This window comes from Folsomia candida, unplaced genomic scaffold (assembly GCF_002217175.1).
Source record: "Folsomia candida strain VU population unplaced genomic scaffold, ASM221717v1 Fcan01_Sc016, whole genome shotgun sequence".
Classification (NCBI taxonomy): domain Eukaryota; kingdom Metazoa; phylum Arthropoda; class Collembola; order Entomobryomorpha; family Isotomidae; genus Folsomia; species Folsomia candida.
The window spans coordinates 3,870,104-3,888,152 of NW_019091208.1; the positions used below are offsets into that span (position 1 = coordinate 3,870,104).

General features: G+C 37.9%; 1 protein-coding gene across 3 annotated transcripts in view; it reads right to left on the bottom strand.

Annotated features, from left to right (window-relative positions):
• LOC118437776 (neuroligin-4, X-linked-like) overlaps positions 1 to 18,049 on the bottom strand; it is a 50,666-nt gene that overhangs the window by 26,077 nt on the left and 6,540 nt on the right. For all 3 annotated transcript variants that reach the window (XM_035857126.1, XM_035857125.1, XM_035857124.1), the window contains 3 exons: positions 901 to 1,056; positions 736 to 806; positions 62 to 191 (listed from right to left, as the gene is read on the bottom strand). In XM_035857126.1, coding sequence (XP_035713019.1) covers positions 62 to 191; positions 736 to 806; positions 901 to 1,056 — 357 coding nt within the window. The remainder of the gene's footprint in view (positions 1 to 61; positions 192 to 735; positions 807 to 900; positions 1,057 to 18,049) is intronic.

Sequence of the window (18,049 nt, forward strand, 5' to 3'; positions counted from 1 at the left end):
GAAGGCGGGTGGGTTTCGTTGGCCACGGGTTATTTGCACAGAAAATTCAATTTGACCTTACCTGATGAAGGAAGAGCGTTCGAAATCATAAGGAATGATGCAAACATGGCTCCTTTTCCGTGCCCCATTAGCGTCACGTTTCCCCTATCACCTCCAAACGCGGCTATGTTTTCTTGCACAAAATGCAGAGCCTGTGGATCAAACGAACCGAAATTCACAAATTATTACCAAACTTCTCAAAGGTACGCGGCGGCATATGTATTCATTCAGTGTGCCGGGTCTTGCGGGTTTGCTACATTTCTTGCAGGGCAAATCAAGAAATGCGAGAAATTCGGGGTGCAAGAAACTGGGAGAAAGTGCACGAAATGTGCACCATCTAACCACGCGCCACGTGAAGTTATGGCTTCGGGAAGTAGTTTCTTGGACTTCGCAATTTTGCAGATCAAAATAGCTCCAAGCAACCACTTAATTTCTGCATTTTTTGCACTAGAAAGCACGAAACGCAAGAAACGCAAGGTGCAGGAAACTGCAAGAAATTCGGCGAAAGTGCAACCAATATGCGCCATGCAGCCAAGCGCCGTATGAAGTACAGCGGCGCGGCGTAGTTTCTTGCGCCTTGCATTTCTTGCAGGTCAAAATACCCACAAAAATCCGCTTTCTTCCCGTTATTTCTTGCAAGTGGTTAATTTACTTTCACCAGAAACTCTGTATGCACGTATGCCGCCAAGAACTTACAGCTACTTGGTCCAAGAGTGCAAAATTGGCTGGAGACTTAAAATATCCGTCCGAATTTGAGTTTAGAAAACCTGTCAGACATATAAAAAAGCACGCTGAATTAAATAATTATTTATTCCGTGGCATGCTTTCTCTTTCTCAAGTGCGGTGTGGTGCTGCACTCGCCTAAAATTCCCAGTCTGAAGTTGAACGTGATCACAATGATATTTCCTTGGCTAACTAGCATTGTCGGGTCGTACGGATGACCTCCTCCGTAGGAGAAGTCGTCGCCATGAATAAATATCAGGCAAGGCACGGGACGATCCACTTTCCCTTCGGAAACTGCAACAAAAAAATTAAGGATTTATTAATACATGGGATTTTACAAGGGTCAAAGTTCATATTTATGACGTTTATCAACTGTTGAAACAATTATCCGGGCTGTTCTCTGGTGAGGAAGGTCGTACGTACAGGGGGATTATTTACGCTAGGCATCTCATTTGCATATGTTGACGCATTAATGATAGACAGAGGCAATTCACGTCATCCTTCGTAAGTCCGTAACTTAAGAATCTTACGAAGATTTTGAAGACAATTTTTGCTTACGAACTTAAAAAACCTTTCGAAGATAAAATGCATGGTTTTGGTTCATAAGTCGATCTTTGTAACTTTACGTGATTACGAATTTACGAGTTTATTCAACATGGAATTTCATTATGCCCGTATCCCCAGAAATGAGGCATAGTTAGATTTTATTTTATGAAAATGAGGTGACACGCACAAATAATTCCACTGTACATACATGGCACCTTTTCTACTGTCAATACTTATGCATAGTTATCCTCCCCAGTAAATCCACACATCTCTCTCTCACTCCGTGCATATCCTCAGGGTTCAATTTATTCCTCGACGTATAAGTTGGATAGGATTTGTCAAAGTTATGGTTGCCGTGTGATCGTGCAAATGAATGATTAATGAACATTATCAATATCTGTCACCAACTGAACAGGCACTATTTCTATCATGTAAATCCGGCCATTGTCTCCAAAAACTTTCTCCTCCCTTTCTCCCAAGCAAAGGTCTCCCCGCAAAATAATGTGGTATGCATACTGCTCTCCTCGTCATTTTGTTATTGTTTTCATCACGTAAGAAATCCCCACACCTCCCTTCACACCACATTACATAATAACATTTATATTTGTGAGGATGATGATACGAGTGAAGAACAGATCTCACAAGGGAACCTCAACTACTGTCCCATCTCGATTTCCTTCGGAATAGCCTTAATCGACGGATAATTTAATGAAACTAAAACTTTGTCATAAAACATGCGGTGCAAAATCGCGTTTTCGCGAAATATTTGGCGAGAACTGCAGCAAAACCTGCCATTTTCCCAATGCTTTTAATATAGCCCCAAGTCTTTAGAATGATGTAATGAACTTTATGCAATATTGAAAAATTATATATGTACCCGTCCGCGTAATTTCAGCCCGATCACGATTATGCAAAAAGTGATGCAAACATTTGCCAATTTTTTGCAAATTGCGAAAATCGGAAAAATTTCGCAAATTTGAATTCTTCGTTTCTTTAAATAAAATTTTCAAAGTTTAACTAATGTAAAATACAATTTTCTTATTGCAAAAAATTTGCAAAAAAAATCGCAAATAATTTCGAAAAATATGTACAAATAGACTAGCATTGGTTATTTTAACTAATTTTCATGAAAAATTACGAACTTCAATTTTTGCAAATTTTTGCAAATTTTTTGCAAATATTTTGCAATATGAAAAATGTATTTTATATGCGAAATTTTTTCGATGTTCTCAATTTGCAAAAAACTGGCAAATGTTTGCATCCTTTTTGCATATTCGTGATCGGGCTGAAATTACGCGGACGGGTAAATATATAATTCTTCGATATTCCATAAAGTTCATTTCATCATTCGAAAGGCTGGTGGCTATGTTAAAAGCATTGGAAAAATGACGGGTTTTGGTGCAGCTCTTGCCAAATATTTCGCGAAAACGTGATTTTGCACCGCATGTTCTATGACAAAGTTTTAGTTTCATTAAATTATCTACCGATTAAGGCTATTCCGAAGGAAATCGAGATGGGACAGTAGTTGAGGTTCCCTTGTCAGCTCAGCTAAGCCACGGCCTGCCAACAAATAACAACTCGTACCGCGTCGGCTGTAAAGTTGTTGCGGCGGAGGACGAATTGGGGATGAGGACTCATTCAGTTCTTGGCAAAACTTCCCAGCCCCACATCCGTCTCACATCCTAATGAGCCTGCTCGAGAGAGAGATGTATACAGAAATACAGCGATATCATATCGCCGATATGTACATACATCCAGGAGGCCACAAGCAGTGGCCGCGGAAATAGCGACAATGTCCCCACGGTTGTTCGATGTCCGCATCATCTCCCCATCTTATATAAACCCCTCCCTCCCTTCTATCCTACAATTCTAATGTCCCCACACCTTCCGCGGCCACAAGTCTCTCGTCCCAAGCAGTGCCAACGTTTTGGAAATGGAATCCAAAATCAGAATCTAGCATTTCACATTCTGCGCGACAAAACTATGGCAAACAGAGCGAAACTAACGCTTACTTTTAACGTTCAATTCAAGCCGAAAGAAAGCTATGGAGCTACGTGGCATCGTCCAGTTTTCGGTTTGGTCTAGAGTTCTAAGATTTGTCCCGGCCGGATTTTTTGGAGAAGAAATCCTTGCACGACTAGGCATCCCTAAAGCAATCTCGAGCTAGGAGAAAAAGGGAAACTCCTCGCTTTCACCATTTCGTAAAAGATATGACAAATTCAGGTTGATCTGCGAATATTTGTCTTCATTTTCTCTCTCCCGGAACCATCCGCTGGTTGGGCCTGTCTCCAAATTTTTACCAGTCTCCTTCATTTATTCATTTTTCCAACAACTTATTTTTATACAAAGTAATTTGGCGAGGAACACGAAAAAACAAGGGGAAAAAAGGAAGAGAGAAATATTTACAGTAGTCGCAATTTTCCCATTTACTTACTTACTAAACAAGTTGAACCAACCAACCAACCGCTGTGCGAGGATGGATATAGTTTACAATAAAATTGTGTGGAATGTGGTCCCTTATTGACAAAATTGCCTTGAAATTCCAAAACATCGAATCGCCTCATTTCCCAAATTCTTCACCAGCAAACGAGAGTGTCGCACATAAAATGTTGCTCTACACAATTTTCAGCCATCCACCCACAAGCGAGATAGTTTTATGACGTTGGGAGGAGGTTAAACCGACCCGCATTTCATTTCCTTTTACGAAGTTTTACTTCCGCACATAATATTTTCCGTAAATTTCAAAAAAAATAAAAAGTTTAAAAAATCTTGATTAGTACACTGAGCTTGATTTCTTCTACTCATTTATTTATTGCTTTCTCCGAAGGAAAAAAACTGTTCCCAAAAGCGTCGGGCTCCCCTTCTTGGTCTGTTTCGTTGGCGTAATTCCAAGGGGGCCACACTGTAAAGGAATGTAGATTCTAATTGCCTTGTTATACGCATACTGCATACAGATACCCCGTAATGAAAGAGTAGCCGCCGATCCCTGCAAAATACCCAGAGTGAAAGTATCACCAGACCAGACTACTCGACCGACATGGAGAAAGTCGGACAAGCAAAGCCAAGTTCTTTTCCTTCCTTTCTGCTTGCCCAAAATAAACTAAGTTGATACCAGTGGCCGCAGAAGTGTGGGGAATCAGAGGGACAATGTGCCCACGGTTATGAAATGTTCCAATCATCTCCGCATGTTATATAAACCCCTCCCTCCTCTATCCTACAATGTTAATGTCCCCCAGCTTTTCCGATGCCACTGACCACCACCAAATAAAACCGGTGATGGCATGAACTCAACTCACATCGGGGAAGGTGAAGTAGTAGTGATTTCAGAGTTACTTTCTTTCCTCGTAGTAACCCAAATGAGATACTTTGCCGCAAATGTGGCGTAGTTCATCTAGCTGGATACACTCTTAGAAATCTTACCACCAGGTTATAACCGACCGGTGAGTATACCGGATGGTGATAATATATCCCTGCTCGGTTATAACGGAATCACGTGGGAACTCCCACCACTAGCGAGGTGAAAGTCTATGTATCACCAAGCGGAAACACCGAAATGGTAACAAGCCCGATCACCAAGTCATTTTTTTCACCAGATTTTTTAGAGTGTACAATGAAAAGTAAGGGAGGCGCAAGGAGGATGTAAACGGCTACGTTTAGGGTACGACTATTTGTGGGGAAAGTCAAGAAAGTGTTGGGACCCGTTAAAATAATAATAATTGTTAAACACGCCGAGTATTTACTCTGCGGTCTTTAAAATATTATATCCCCGTAAATTTAGAGATTCTTACCAAACACGATTATTTACTTGATGGCATGCCTGCACGAAATGGAATCACTGACACAACAAAGTAAAAAAATGTTATCGCAACAGAACATAAACTTCTCACGTGTCGGGGAGGTGCAGAGATAAACAAGTTTTTGGAACGGTCTCTCACGCATTTTTTTTCTTTTCCCCCGTGGACAGGTTTCCAAAATAAATGTGCTATGTATTTACCTGAGATGAGATAAGAGTGAGTTGGGAGGGGAAAATGGGGTTGGAGAAAGTTGCGTAATCGTAATACTGCTTGACGGGTTTATGAATCTGGGCAGTAAATAAACTCGTGTACCAATTTGTAAACAATGACAACATTATCAGCGTGTGTGTGGGGAGAGAGAGGTTTTGTTGAAGGCAAATAATAATAAATAAATAATAAGATCATTGCCGTCGACAAGTTTGAACCCTTTTCAGGCACTGAGGAGCACTTATGGACTGACTATTTACTGCTATAAACCATTCATATGCATGCCTACTCCAAATAGAAAGAGTTGGCTAGAAGAGTCTTTTTACAGGACAAAAATGTGAATAGTTATTGTTCATTTAAAATTAGTATGCGTTAAAAAATCTGAAAGGTTATTTGGTGGATGATTGTTTTCTATGATTTGATTTTGTTTTAAAATACATTATTTTCTAACTTTCACCTAATTTTCAAAAAAAACATGCATAGTTAAACTTTGTCAATCGCTACTGCATATAATTTTTTTATCAGTTTTATCAATTTTTATCGATTTCAACGAATTGTAAGCATTAAATTCTTTGCACCTCGAAACATGTTTGTATCAATTGACCCCGCATGAAATAGCCTAAAAAACTTTGTGCTGCGCAAAAAATCGTGTAACCAACTGTCTCGCTATTTGGAATGGAGAGTACTTACGTCTTTGTAGACCTGCAGAGAATTGCACCACATTTTAAATGAAATACAGCAGACATTTATGTAAAGGAGCATCCGATCAGAGTGTTTGATGCATAAGTTGGTTATTAGAGATCAAAAACAGCTCCGCCAGGTTATGGTTACTTACCTAATACGTAAATTCGAAATTAATCAATGCATATTTCAATATGTATTACCTAACCGAGATCAAAGCCCATATTTTACAATTCAAGACTGGAAATTCCTTTGTCTTCTCAGAACGTTCAGTAAATTGCATTAACCTGAATTCTTACCACTTACACCATGCACGGGCAGAAGCAATGTCTTCCCAACTTATCGTAACCAGTCCCCCCCTTCTCAAAGATATTACTGTCATTCAACTTTTCCCCACACTTTGCTCTACTTATTCTTGCTTGCCCACATCATGAATCTATCCCATCATCAGGCCCATTATGCGTACAACAACACTGCACACAGCCCAACTTTCACCAGTCATGCATATGCTAATCAACAACCACACACGAAAGGAATATCTAAGGCGTTGCGGCATTAGCCTCTCTCTCTCAAAGAGAACGGAATAGCTTTGTGGTGTCCATGCCCATATCATAACAACCACAGAGGGCGGTTATGTATTTATGTAAAATTGCTGAAATTTGTATTTAACATTTACGAAATATGTACGAAAAACTATAAAAATATCATATTTTCGCAAAATTCGTACGCATTTCGGAATATCTCTGAATTTATTCTTGTCGAATTTCTTTTAGCAAAAAAATTTCGTCTCATGTCATTGAAATATTTATAAAATATATGTATTTTTGAAAAAAAAATCTAAAAGATTTACGTATTTTTAAAATAATATCTGAAATATATTTATATTTCTGAAAACCTAGAAATATGTGCCAATATGTGAAAATGTTTTGAAATTTCTGTGCTCTATACAAGTTATGGACACACCCAGAAAGCTTGACCGTGGCTTTAGTCATCAAATGAAAAACTTGAAACTGAATACATACCCGCCCTCTGCTCATAACAGGACTCGCCTTAATTTTGCCTCTTGCTGTTCTGGTGTAAATACGCTCCTCCCGTAATAACCACTAAAGTAAGTGGGTAATGGAGAAAGTAAATCCCTAAAGTGTATTTGAGCATAATGGAGATCGCATCCTCCTTGGTCTCGTGTACATAGCCCTAAATTCAAACCATATTACATCAATCCGTCCCCTTTCTGGCTGCAAGGTGGCAATTTCTCTCTCATTTTATCTCCATCTACTTCATCTCTTTGACGAATAGATGGTTTGCTGAATACACTGGCGGAGAAAATGTGTCGGTTTTTGGCGTGAGGATAACTAAGTGGATGAATACTTGCCCATCTTTGAAAAAAGTTGTTATCTTGTTATGCACAAAGTTATACAAAGCAAGTGTTACCCTCTTTTGTTGATCAGTTTGATGGTGAAATGAATAAAAGTTTTGCTAGATGTACAAATAATGATGTGATGTGATCTCTCTAAGGAGAGGAGGAAAAACTTGGAAGAGAAATTATAAATTGTTTGTGTGAAAAGTTTGTGCCGGGTGGATTAGTTTGTTGGTGGGGTGGGGTGTGGTTCGGAAACTTGGGCAAAAATAAACTCTAGAAAGATGTAATAAACTAGCAGAAACAGAGTGCATGAAAATGCGTACTTGAGGTAGGTAAATTTGACATTTTTGACTTTTCGACATTTTTTACCTGGTCACCAGGTCGATATACGTCGAAGGTCAAAAAGATGGGGATTTCTGAAACCCTTGCCGCAAACTATGTATAAAATCATTGAAATACAAAATTTAACACTTTCGACCTTTGACCTATCACCATCGTGACCTTTTGATCTATGTACAAGGTCACTGAACGAACTTTCCCTTACTCTTAAAATCAGATGTCGATATCCGAAATCAAAACTCAAAAAAGTTGATTTGTTCGAGACTTATCGTACTGACGGACAGACACACGGACGGACAAATCTATCGCAAGAAGTATCCTTCCCTTCGTTCCGCTCGTTAATAACTATTTAAGAAATTACAGTCTTGGTGGGCACATGGTGTCTACTGGAATTTAATACAAACTAAAACTGGGTGAAACTTTTGTTCCTATAAATAAATTGATGTCTCAACAGCTAACCACATTTCTTTCCCATTTTATATACAAACTTCACCCTAATTGTGCCAGTAGTGGTCTGCTGTGCTGTGTAATCGCGTCTCGCCCCAGAATGAGGCCGACAAATTGCTAATTTACGAGAATTATACAACAACCCAGTAAGAAAATTTTGGATATTACTTAAATAATATGTTCGGGAAATCGTCCATAATATATGCTGGTTTCTGTAAGAGGATGGCAGACGTTCCAAAACAAAATACTCATCAAAAAATGTACCTTTCACGCACCTTTTATCCAAGTATTATTTACCGGAGTCAATTCCATAAAACGTACATATTATGTGCGTATTTTCCGGTCCATTTTATTTACATAAAATAATCGTTTCCGACCATGTATATTCGGTATTTATTAAAATTTTATGCAATAAAAATGGAAGGCAATTTTTTTTACTTTTACTTTTTAATTATTTTTATTTTATAAACTTGAAGTTAAAGCATGGGAATACAGTATAGCATAAATTTATCCACACTATCACCTGGAATTACAATACATTTTTTAGATAACTTATAAATATCAATTTCACAGGATGATGTAAATTGAGAATTTAAAAAACAAATTCCCAGCAAAGAACTACGAATTGGATATCCCTTAACATCAGTACAATTAAGATAAACTTTACAATTTACAACTGGCTTATTATCAACTACAAATATTTTATCTACTTTAACAAAACGACCATCTTCAGTAACAAAGTGATTATCACCATCCTTTATTCTAATACAAAATTTGTCAAGTTCAAACTTTTTAAATTCACCATTCTTCTTTGGCACATTTATTTTATGCTTAGATTTAATTGTAGAATAATGACTTGAGCTACAGTTATCATATTCTTGTACCCGTTTAACAACTTGCTCAAGCTGACGATTGTTGCCCCTAATTAATTTTTTCAAAAACTGTAAATAGCTTTCAAACTCAAAAGCGCTAACATTATCTAATTTTCCAAATTTTAATGCATCATCGGATAGATGTAACAATGAATGCACATTATAAACAATAACAGAACCTCCATAATATCTTTGTAAATCTTTAACAAATAATTCTATTAGCTCTCTTGCCGTATTATTCCAATTAATATTATTTGCGGAAGACGAGAGCAAAATATATATAGCAGTGTGAAATATGAGAAAATGGTTATAAAGATTGCTGGGAAGTATATTGCGTAAAGCTGCGGGGCCTACATATAAAAGAAACTGTCTGAATTCAGTAGCTTTAAATCTTTTTATGTCTTTTAAATCTCTAGGTTTTCTTGAAAATTCGCAAGGAAAAATCTTGGCAATTTTAGAAAAATTTTCTGAGATTATTTTAACTTTTGCTGTTGGAAGTCTAGTTTTTATGGGACCACTCAACCAAAGCAATAGAAGTTTTCTAGTAACACCTAAGCAAACTAAGTGCATATAATCCAAAACAACCTCTGACACTAAATCAATTTTAGTTTTAAGAAAGGGCGAGTCGCGCAAATGATGGTCGGAATCGATTTGTGAACGGAAGCTTAAGTCGGTACGTTTACTACCAGAAAAAGTCGGAAAAACTATTCTCTTTCCATCCCATTCACCTTCAACATCACATCTCTCACAACTACTCCTACCATTGTGAGGTTTAATTCCTTTAATAAAACTTCTTGCAGGAGCGTCAGCTATTATGCATTTAACACGGACAGAAAAATTTGTTGTCCTCATTAATATTCCACTAGTTTCTAGTTCAGTTAATTCCGTAATAAATTGGTTAAGAAATTCATCCAAGCTACTGGGCTTCCTGTCACCACAAAACAAGCCGGCAATTATTGGTCTAGAATTACTAATCTCATTAATCTTGAATAAAATAGGCCACATATCAGTTCCAGAACTCTTGCAAATTGGAAAACCATCTGTGCCAATCGTTAATGTCAACTCACTAAAAGGAAAATCTGCAGGTATAATTTTTAGAATTTGACTTTTTATCCCGAAATAGAAAAACTTTCCACCTGCAAGAGTTTGGATACAAATATTACGTGGCGTTTTCAACAATGTTTTTGAACATATTGGCAAACTACTCGAATCAAGAAAATGAGGCTTAATAATTTTTAGTAAGTCTGAGAGCGCGGAGTGTGTGACATTGTGCTTAATTGCCCAATCCCTAATTTCATGATCTATAGTAACTTTAGATGATAGGACATTAATATTCTTTACAGTAACTACTCGTCTATCTACACTAATACTTTGCGGTGGACATTGAATGCCTTGTACATTAACAACATAATTTCTATTAATAGTGGTTTCACCTACGCCAATATGTCTAATACTATTGTTAAGCTCTTGAAGTAATGTATTTGCTTCTTCGTTAACCCTCCTCCTCCTCGTCCGGTACGACGACATTCGTTGTTTTTCTGGAAGTTCTGCCACCATCCAAGTCTTTTGCGTTCCCTAACCAGCGTTGAATAATTTCCACAATTTCCGATATTGTCAATTTTTTCCCAAATTCACTGGCTAGGGTGGCTTCTAGTTAAACAGAAATGGCGTGTTAGTGAAACATAAAGCTAAATATCCAATCATACACCCACCATTAATCTATTCAATAAAAGCTTACCGATAACTAGACGATTCAATTTTAAATTGTTAAATGCTGTTTTCCCATTTGTGCCAACGTAATTTATTTTTTCAGCCAAGCCTTTAGTGAGGGTACTTGCTAAAATTCCAGTAACAACTTTCAGTGCTGATTTGCCTCCATTTCTCTTGAAAATTTCTACCTAGAAACGAGTACAAAAATTATTTCCGTCTTGGGATATGAGAATAAAAATTGCCAAATTGGTGTAAATAATAAATATCTATTAATAGCATACGAGCTTCGAGCAATTATCTTTTTCCTTTAGCCAATCCTCCAGAATTAAAACATCAGATTCGTTTTCCAGGGGGAGGTTCACTGGAATAACAACACTATTTTCTACAGATGAATTAGCGTCATCGGTCCGGAGTAGCAGAGTGCGAATATCTTGGCGAATATCTGAGATTCCATTTGCGACCATTCGCTCCAGTGCTAGTAGAAATTATATACAAATTTAAAAGATTTTAAACCATTTGAGAATTCAAAATACATGCGTGATAGAGAAAGTTCTTACCAACTTGACAAAGATAAATATCTTCCAAAGTCACTCCACGAATACGGGTAGCAGCGATTTCTGCATTCCCAGCCTGAGTCCTCACAGGAGGCGGGACATCAACTTGTGAGAGAGGGGGGGATGACCAATAATGATTTCCTGACCCTGCGGCTACTTGATGTTCACTATTTGGACTTGGTAATGTTGGTATTTGTGATGTTGGCGAATTCAACCCAGCTGGATCGTTGACAACGACATGAAGTTGGTATTTACTTCCGTCAAATTCTAGTAAATCTGAAACAAGAAATATGGTAATGTTATGGTATCGGTAGTATTTCTTATACTTTTGAATTTAACAGGCTTGAACTTAGAATTATAATTTACGTACCCTCTTCCCTAATACTTATCGATTTACTTGAGAAACTTTGAGAATGGTTCCTTTCTTCCTCTTCAGATGACGATGACGGTCGTCGCTGTCTTTTTCTTGTAGGTTTCAAACCCCTATCCTTTTCGCCAAGTTCGTCTTCTTCAGCTTCAGTTGTGTCAAGGTCCGATGAAGTGGTGGCCTGTTTTTCCAAATTCTTGGCTTCAAGATAATTATCTGAGTAAAATATAATCTAATTTTATATGATGATGACTTATGTGTGAGTAAAATATTAATAAAATGAGATTCTCAATTATAATGTATTTAAATGGCGAGTGGAATTTATATAAATTAATTAAATAAGCTGATTTTTCTTACTAGTTGATTTAAATATCCGTATATCAAATAAAGGCCAATGGTCACCCGGTTTTTTGACTGCCCGTATATCTGCACTTATATCCTTACAAGGACCTGGTGGCCATTTACATTGACCTTTGTTAGTTGACAGCCAGGATGAGGGAACTACCTGAACACTACTGTCAATTTTAAATTTGACTACTGAAAACATTTCGAGCAAACAAAATTTCGGTCAACTGTATTCCTACTGGTGTGAGGTGGACTGGGAGAGCGCGTCGTATATCGCGCACTTTTTCTCTTTGTGTACAAGTGATGCATATTATTTGGATAAAATGTTAGGGAAGGACCGACTGAATTACAACGTACATAATATGCAGCTTTTATGGAAACAACTTATGAAGGTTTTATTCACCCGATGCTGGTGAATAAAATGTTATTTTAATTTGATGGAAATATTGCAAGAATAAATAATTGAGTATTATGCACATAAAATGTTAATGCTTTCCCTAACCAAAATTTCCCTTAAGAAATATCGAGTTCCCTAACCAAATATGCAAGAAATATGATGTCGGTTCTTCATGGGAACTAAACGAGCCATGTTCTCGACAAATTTTACAGCGCTACAGGGAATTAAGGATGAATGCCAAGAGAGAGACTTTTGGGTGTCGGTAGTGTAAATTTTACTAGCGTCATCATCCCCAAAGTTTTGAGAGGTAAACCAATGAGCTAATCAGAAGTCATTGAATTGGCAAATCCAATTTTACTCAAACCGGATGGAAGAGCGTTTTCTCTCCACGAAAACTCATTCCCACGTCCAAAATAAACTTGCAGATGCTGCTCCAACGCCGTTGACGATGCAGTTTAAATAACTGCTGCATGCACACTCGACTTTTCGGGGGCTGAGGCAGTGGCCGCGGAAGCTGTGGGGACATCGGGGGCGTTAATATTGTAGGATAGGGGGGAGGGGTTTATATAAGATGGGGAGATGACTAGGATATCAAACAACCCTGGGGACATTTTCCCTCTGTCTACACCCTTCCGCGGCCACTGTCGGCTGGAGCAGTTTTGAACATGAAAATAATTACGCCGCAAGCCAGACTCAAATCTAAATTGGAGTTGAATCTTGTATAAAATCTCATAAATTGAACACAGATGAGTTTTTCAAACATTTTGTCCTAATCATAAAATTATTCGCATGCATGGATGCGTGCATGCAGTAATTTAAAAAGTAATGAGTATTGCTGTATCTTGTGCACAGTTTTCCAAATATTAGATTATTACATACATACATCGCGCTGAGGCGACTAATTTTGATTACATTAAACGAATTCAGCCCTCCAGAAGACCACATGGTTATTGATTTTAGGAGAACAAGATGGAATTATGCATACTTACAAGGGAGGTTTCCCAGCGAATGGTCACAGATTTTGATCAAAATTTGTCAAATTTGAAAAAAATTCGCAAAATTTGAACAAAGTTTGTCAATCGGTCGCAAATTTAATTAGTATGAAATTTTAAACAGACACTATCTGCTAATGCGCAAGTTTGGCGGAGATATTTTCATCCGAAGCGGAGAAAGCGCGCCTTAAAGTCGACAAAGTTTACAGTTTCCAAATTTACTATGCGTATTCTCCTCTTCGGATGCCAATATCTCTGCCAAACCTGTGGACTGGGAGATCGCAAATTCGCGAATTTCATATTAATTAAGTTTATGATCTATTGACACTAACTTGCCCAAAATCTGAGAGCATACCCTGACAAACCTCCATTGTTAGTTTACCCCATTTCCTAAAATATGTACAGTGCCACCATGAAGTGTCGAATCTGTCTGGGCTGTGAAGATAAGCTGCCACTTTCTTCACCCAATAAGCAATTTCTCTGATTGGGGAACGGGTGCATGTAGGATTTGCACTCTCAGTTTGTTGTGCTGTGGGACAACAGTTCGCATTATAATTTACACCAAGACTGAGCCATTTTGTGGGATTTGGTTTATCCCCAAGCGAGGCGGAAGGCGAGTTAAAATGCGAGGAAATGGTGAAAGCACTCGGCTCAAAGTGCAGCGGATTTACGCCATTTCCTTCCTCGCTGCTGGGTGAAAGTAAAAAGTAAGCAGCGTTCGGCTAAACTTGTCAATTTGAAAAGTTTGTCGTTTCACTTTTAAAATTATTATGGTTTCATTTCATAAAGATATTTACGAATGTGGTGGGAATTGATTTTCTGTATCCCTTTGCAAACATGCTGGGTCAGGATTAGGGTCTTGTGTGTTGGACGGAATTAAATTTAATGTCGAAGTGATGAATGGAAGGATTAGCTTTTCTGAGCCTGATTAAATTTTAATAATTTGATACTCAGGAGGGGAGGTTGTGTACTATCAACTCCCGGATCTCGATGCCCTTTGGATATGTTGTAGTGTCCCATGAATGTACAACAACCCTGAAGTGGTTTAATGCCATGGCCACATTTGCGCCCGCCACACCCACTCAAAGGTGCCCAAAAATCGCTTTCACTCCAGCTTTCACTCATTCAAAACCACGCCAAAAATCCAATTTTACTCCGATTTTGAAGTTTCTTTCACCATTATACTCCCAAATAGTTGCTTTCTTATATCCAACATCAAACTCCACTTTTTGAAATTTTTAGTATTTTTAAGATTTAAAATTCTGAATGAGCATTGTTGCAGTAATCAACAAAGCAAATTATGGCTGCGAAATAATCATCAAAAAAGTTGAGTTTGATGTTGGAAATAAGAGAACAACTATCTGGGAGTATAATGTTGAAAGAAATTTCAAAATCGGAGTAAAATTGGATTTTTGGCGTGGCTTGGAATGAGTGAAAGCTAGAGTGAAAGCGATTTTTGGGCACCTTTGAGTGGGTGTGGCGGGCGCAAATGTGGCCATGGCATTAAACCACTTCAGGGTTGTTGTACATTCATGGGACACTACAACATATCCAAAGGGCATCGAGATCCGGGAGTTGATAGTACACAACCTCCCCTCCTCAGTCGTCTGAAAATGTCATAAATGTTTGCACTCGTGATTCAACTAACTAATATGTAATTCTGCAAAATGGAAGACTGTAGCAAAAAGAGAAAGTTCTTACATTTAGAACCATAACTCTGCGCTATTAAGCTGCTGACATTTCTTTGGTAGAAATTCTGCAGTAATTGACAAAACCTGGATGCAGGCTGAATCCAGCATAATTTTATGTACAAAATGCAGAAAATTTCTATAAGTTCTAATCTGCAGAACCGTATGTGCATCATAGTTTTGTGCACAATCGCTCTGTTTTCAGTTTTTCCTGCATAAGATTGGGCCAAGTTTCTGCAGAAAATGAATTACAAATTTAAAACAGGGATGGTTTGGTATGAAAATGGAAGATAAAATCCTGAATGAATTGTAATTTTCTTTTTAACAGGTATGTAATGTATTAAATCCAGGAAGAGAGTGGAGTGGAGTGGAATATTATGAGATGGTTTTACATATTCGCCATAATTTATGGTCCAATTAGTGAATTGGCTTTGTTACATTTAGTTATGTTCGTTATCTCATTAGACGTATCTCACATCTCATTTGTTATATTTTGGCTGAAATACAAATAAGCAAAACTGGAAATTGTCGTCGTTTCTATGTAGTTCCACACAAGTTTATTTATTTGTACGTAGCAATGAAGTGGTGTTGGTAGGAAATTTGGAAGTAAGTAAATGAAAATATAAAGTGCGACGGAGTGAGGCACTCAACATTAACAAGTGTGCGTTCAATTGTTCTCTTTCTTTGATAAACGGATGTTGAACATTTGCCAATTTTCGGTCGGGCAAACAATACATGAACAAACTAAACTAACTGTTTAGAACTGCAGCCTCTAAATTAGTAGATCGACTAAATGACGGGGAGAGAGTAATTTTAATCGGAAACTAGTTTACAAGTTGGATAAACAAATATTTGTAGAATCACAAATAACTCTATTTGTATTTTATCAGTTTGTGTATGAACTTTCATAGAATATTTTGATGTGCGGTTGGTAATAACACTGTAAAATTACATACTTGACGAAAAACTCAATCAAAACTACAAAAAAACCTTGGTGTAAGTCTGTTTATAATCTGAACTAACATCAAATTGGATGGATGATGATGATGATACTTCATGAGGGGAAAGTGGTATCTCGTGAAATTAGAGGTATTCTAACTCCTTGATTAGACCAACTTTAATGGTGCTCCCTTTATTGTATTAGGACGAGGAAGGACTACATACTTGTGCAACAAAGTTTGAGTAACTTTGCTAAATTAACAATGGGCTTGTCTTATAGCCACTTATTTCATGACATGACCAACCATTCTACACACCCTCATCAACCATCTCATAAATGCAGAGCCAGCCAGGGTTTCCGGTGAAAGTAACCACGTGCAAGAAACGATGGCAAGAAAATGGTTTTTTGCAGGTATTTTGACCTGCAAGAAACGGAAGGCGCAGGAAACTACTTCATACAGCACGTGGCCAGATGGTGCATGTTTCTTGCACTTTCTTTGCAGTTTCTTGTGCCTCACATTTTTTGCATGCCTTGCTTTGCAGTATCCTTGTAGCTATTTTGACCCGGAAGAAAGTTGTTTTTTACGGGTATTTCGACCTGCAAGAAATGCATGGCGCAAGAAATTGCTTCCCGCCGCCATAAATAATACGTACAGGACGTGGCCAAATATCGCATATTTACTTCTTGTACTTTATAACAAAAATATATATACAGTTTCTCACACCTCCGATTTCTTGCGGTTCTTGCTTTACAGTGCAAGAAATGTATTCAGCAAACCCGCAAGAAACGAAACCCTGTCCCCCGAAATTATTCCCTGTTATTGTCTTCACCCAGCAATTTCCCTCCCTCAGATCGGATGTCCCCCTAATTTTATGCATTCTGAATATAAAATTTATTTAAGACGGGTCGTCGCATGTTTGTCCAGATAAATTTCAGATTTCACGGTGGACTGACCAACACGCGAGAGAGAGAAAGCAAGCGGTTGGTTGGCATATTTCAACGGAAATCCACACGAGTTGCCACGACCAAATTTTACAACTTCCTTTCCCCCTTCTTACATACAAACACAGAGTGTTCCAAGAGGAGCAAAAGTGTCCCCAAAGGACGGAACGAAATCTCCCTCGTAAACTTTACTCATGTGAAAATTATCTCTGCTCTAAAACCAAGAAACTTTCCTGTCATTTTGTTACTCTTCCGTCGTAATATTAAACTCATTTCACCCTGAACTGTGATGAGCTATCTGCTTCCTTGCTAAGCGTTCATTTCCTTAAACAGATTCGACTTACTTTGTATCCACACGTTGCGAAAAGAGAAAGTTTGGAATTCAGCAGGAGCCATCACAAGCACACGAATCCATTCTTCGTTACATGAATTTAAATTTGGTGGTGTTTTAGCAGCACCAAGTTTCACAAGAGCGAGGCGCGTATGTAATAAGTAAAGTGATGTCTCAACTACCAAGTCAAACTGAAAATGACATGACGTTGCTGGACGTATATCCTTTACATGGGTTGACTCATTAAAAAACTTGTAAAAGTTGATGAGCAACGTTACATAGCTGATTGCTGTCTGTCACCTAACGAGTATACACCAATGTGTACAAGGTATGTAGGTTGGTTAGATTAATTTCCACTTAAAGAAAGGTAGTACAAAATTGGAATTCAAAATTTGTTGCAAAATATGTAACAAAATTCATTTGTCTGATTGCATCAAATTTGAAATTTTGTTAGGTTTATTTTCCGGTAAAGGTTTAAAATGGAGCAAAAGACCTCTGCCCATTCACAATGGAGGTCTCGCAGCGTGCGCTCTCCGATTATGGCAAAATTAGCGCCAATCACTCACTAATTTAATTCGTATGAAATTTGTGAATGGCACGATCTCCCAATGGGCACGTTTGGCAGAGGTATTTGCATCCCAAGAGGAGAAAGTGCATGTTAAAGTCGACAAATTTTACACTTTCCAAATTTACTGCGCATTTTCTCCACTTTCGATGCAAATATAACCTTGGCGGATCGTGTCTTTTGCAAATTTCGTACCAATCAAATTTGTAA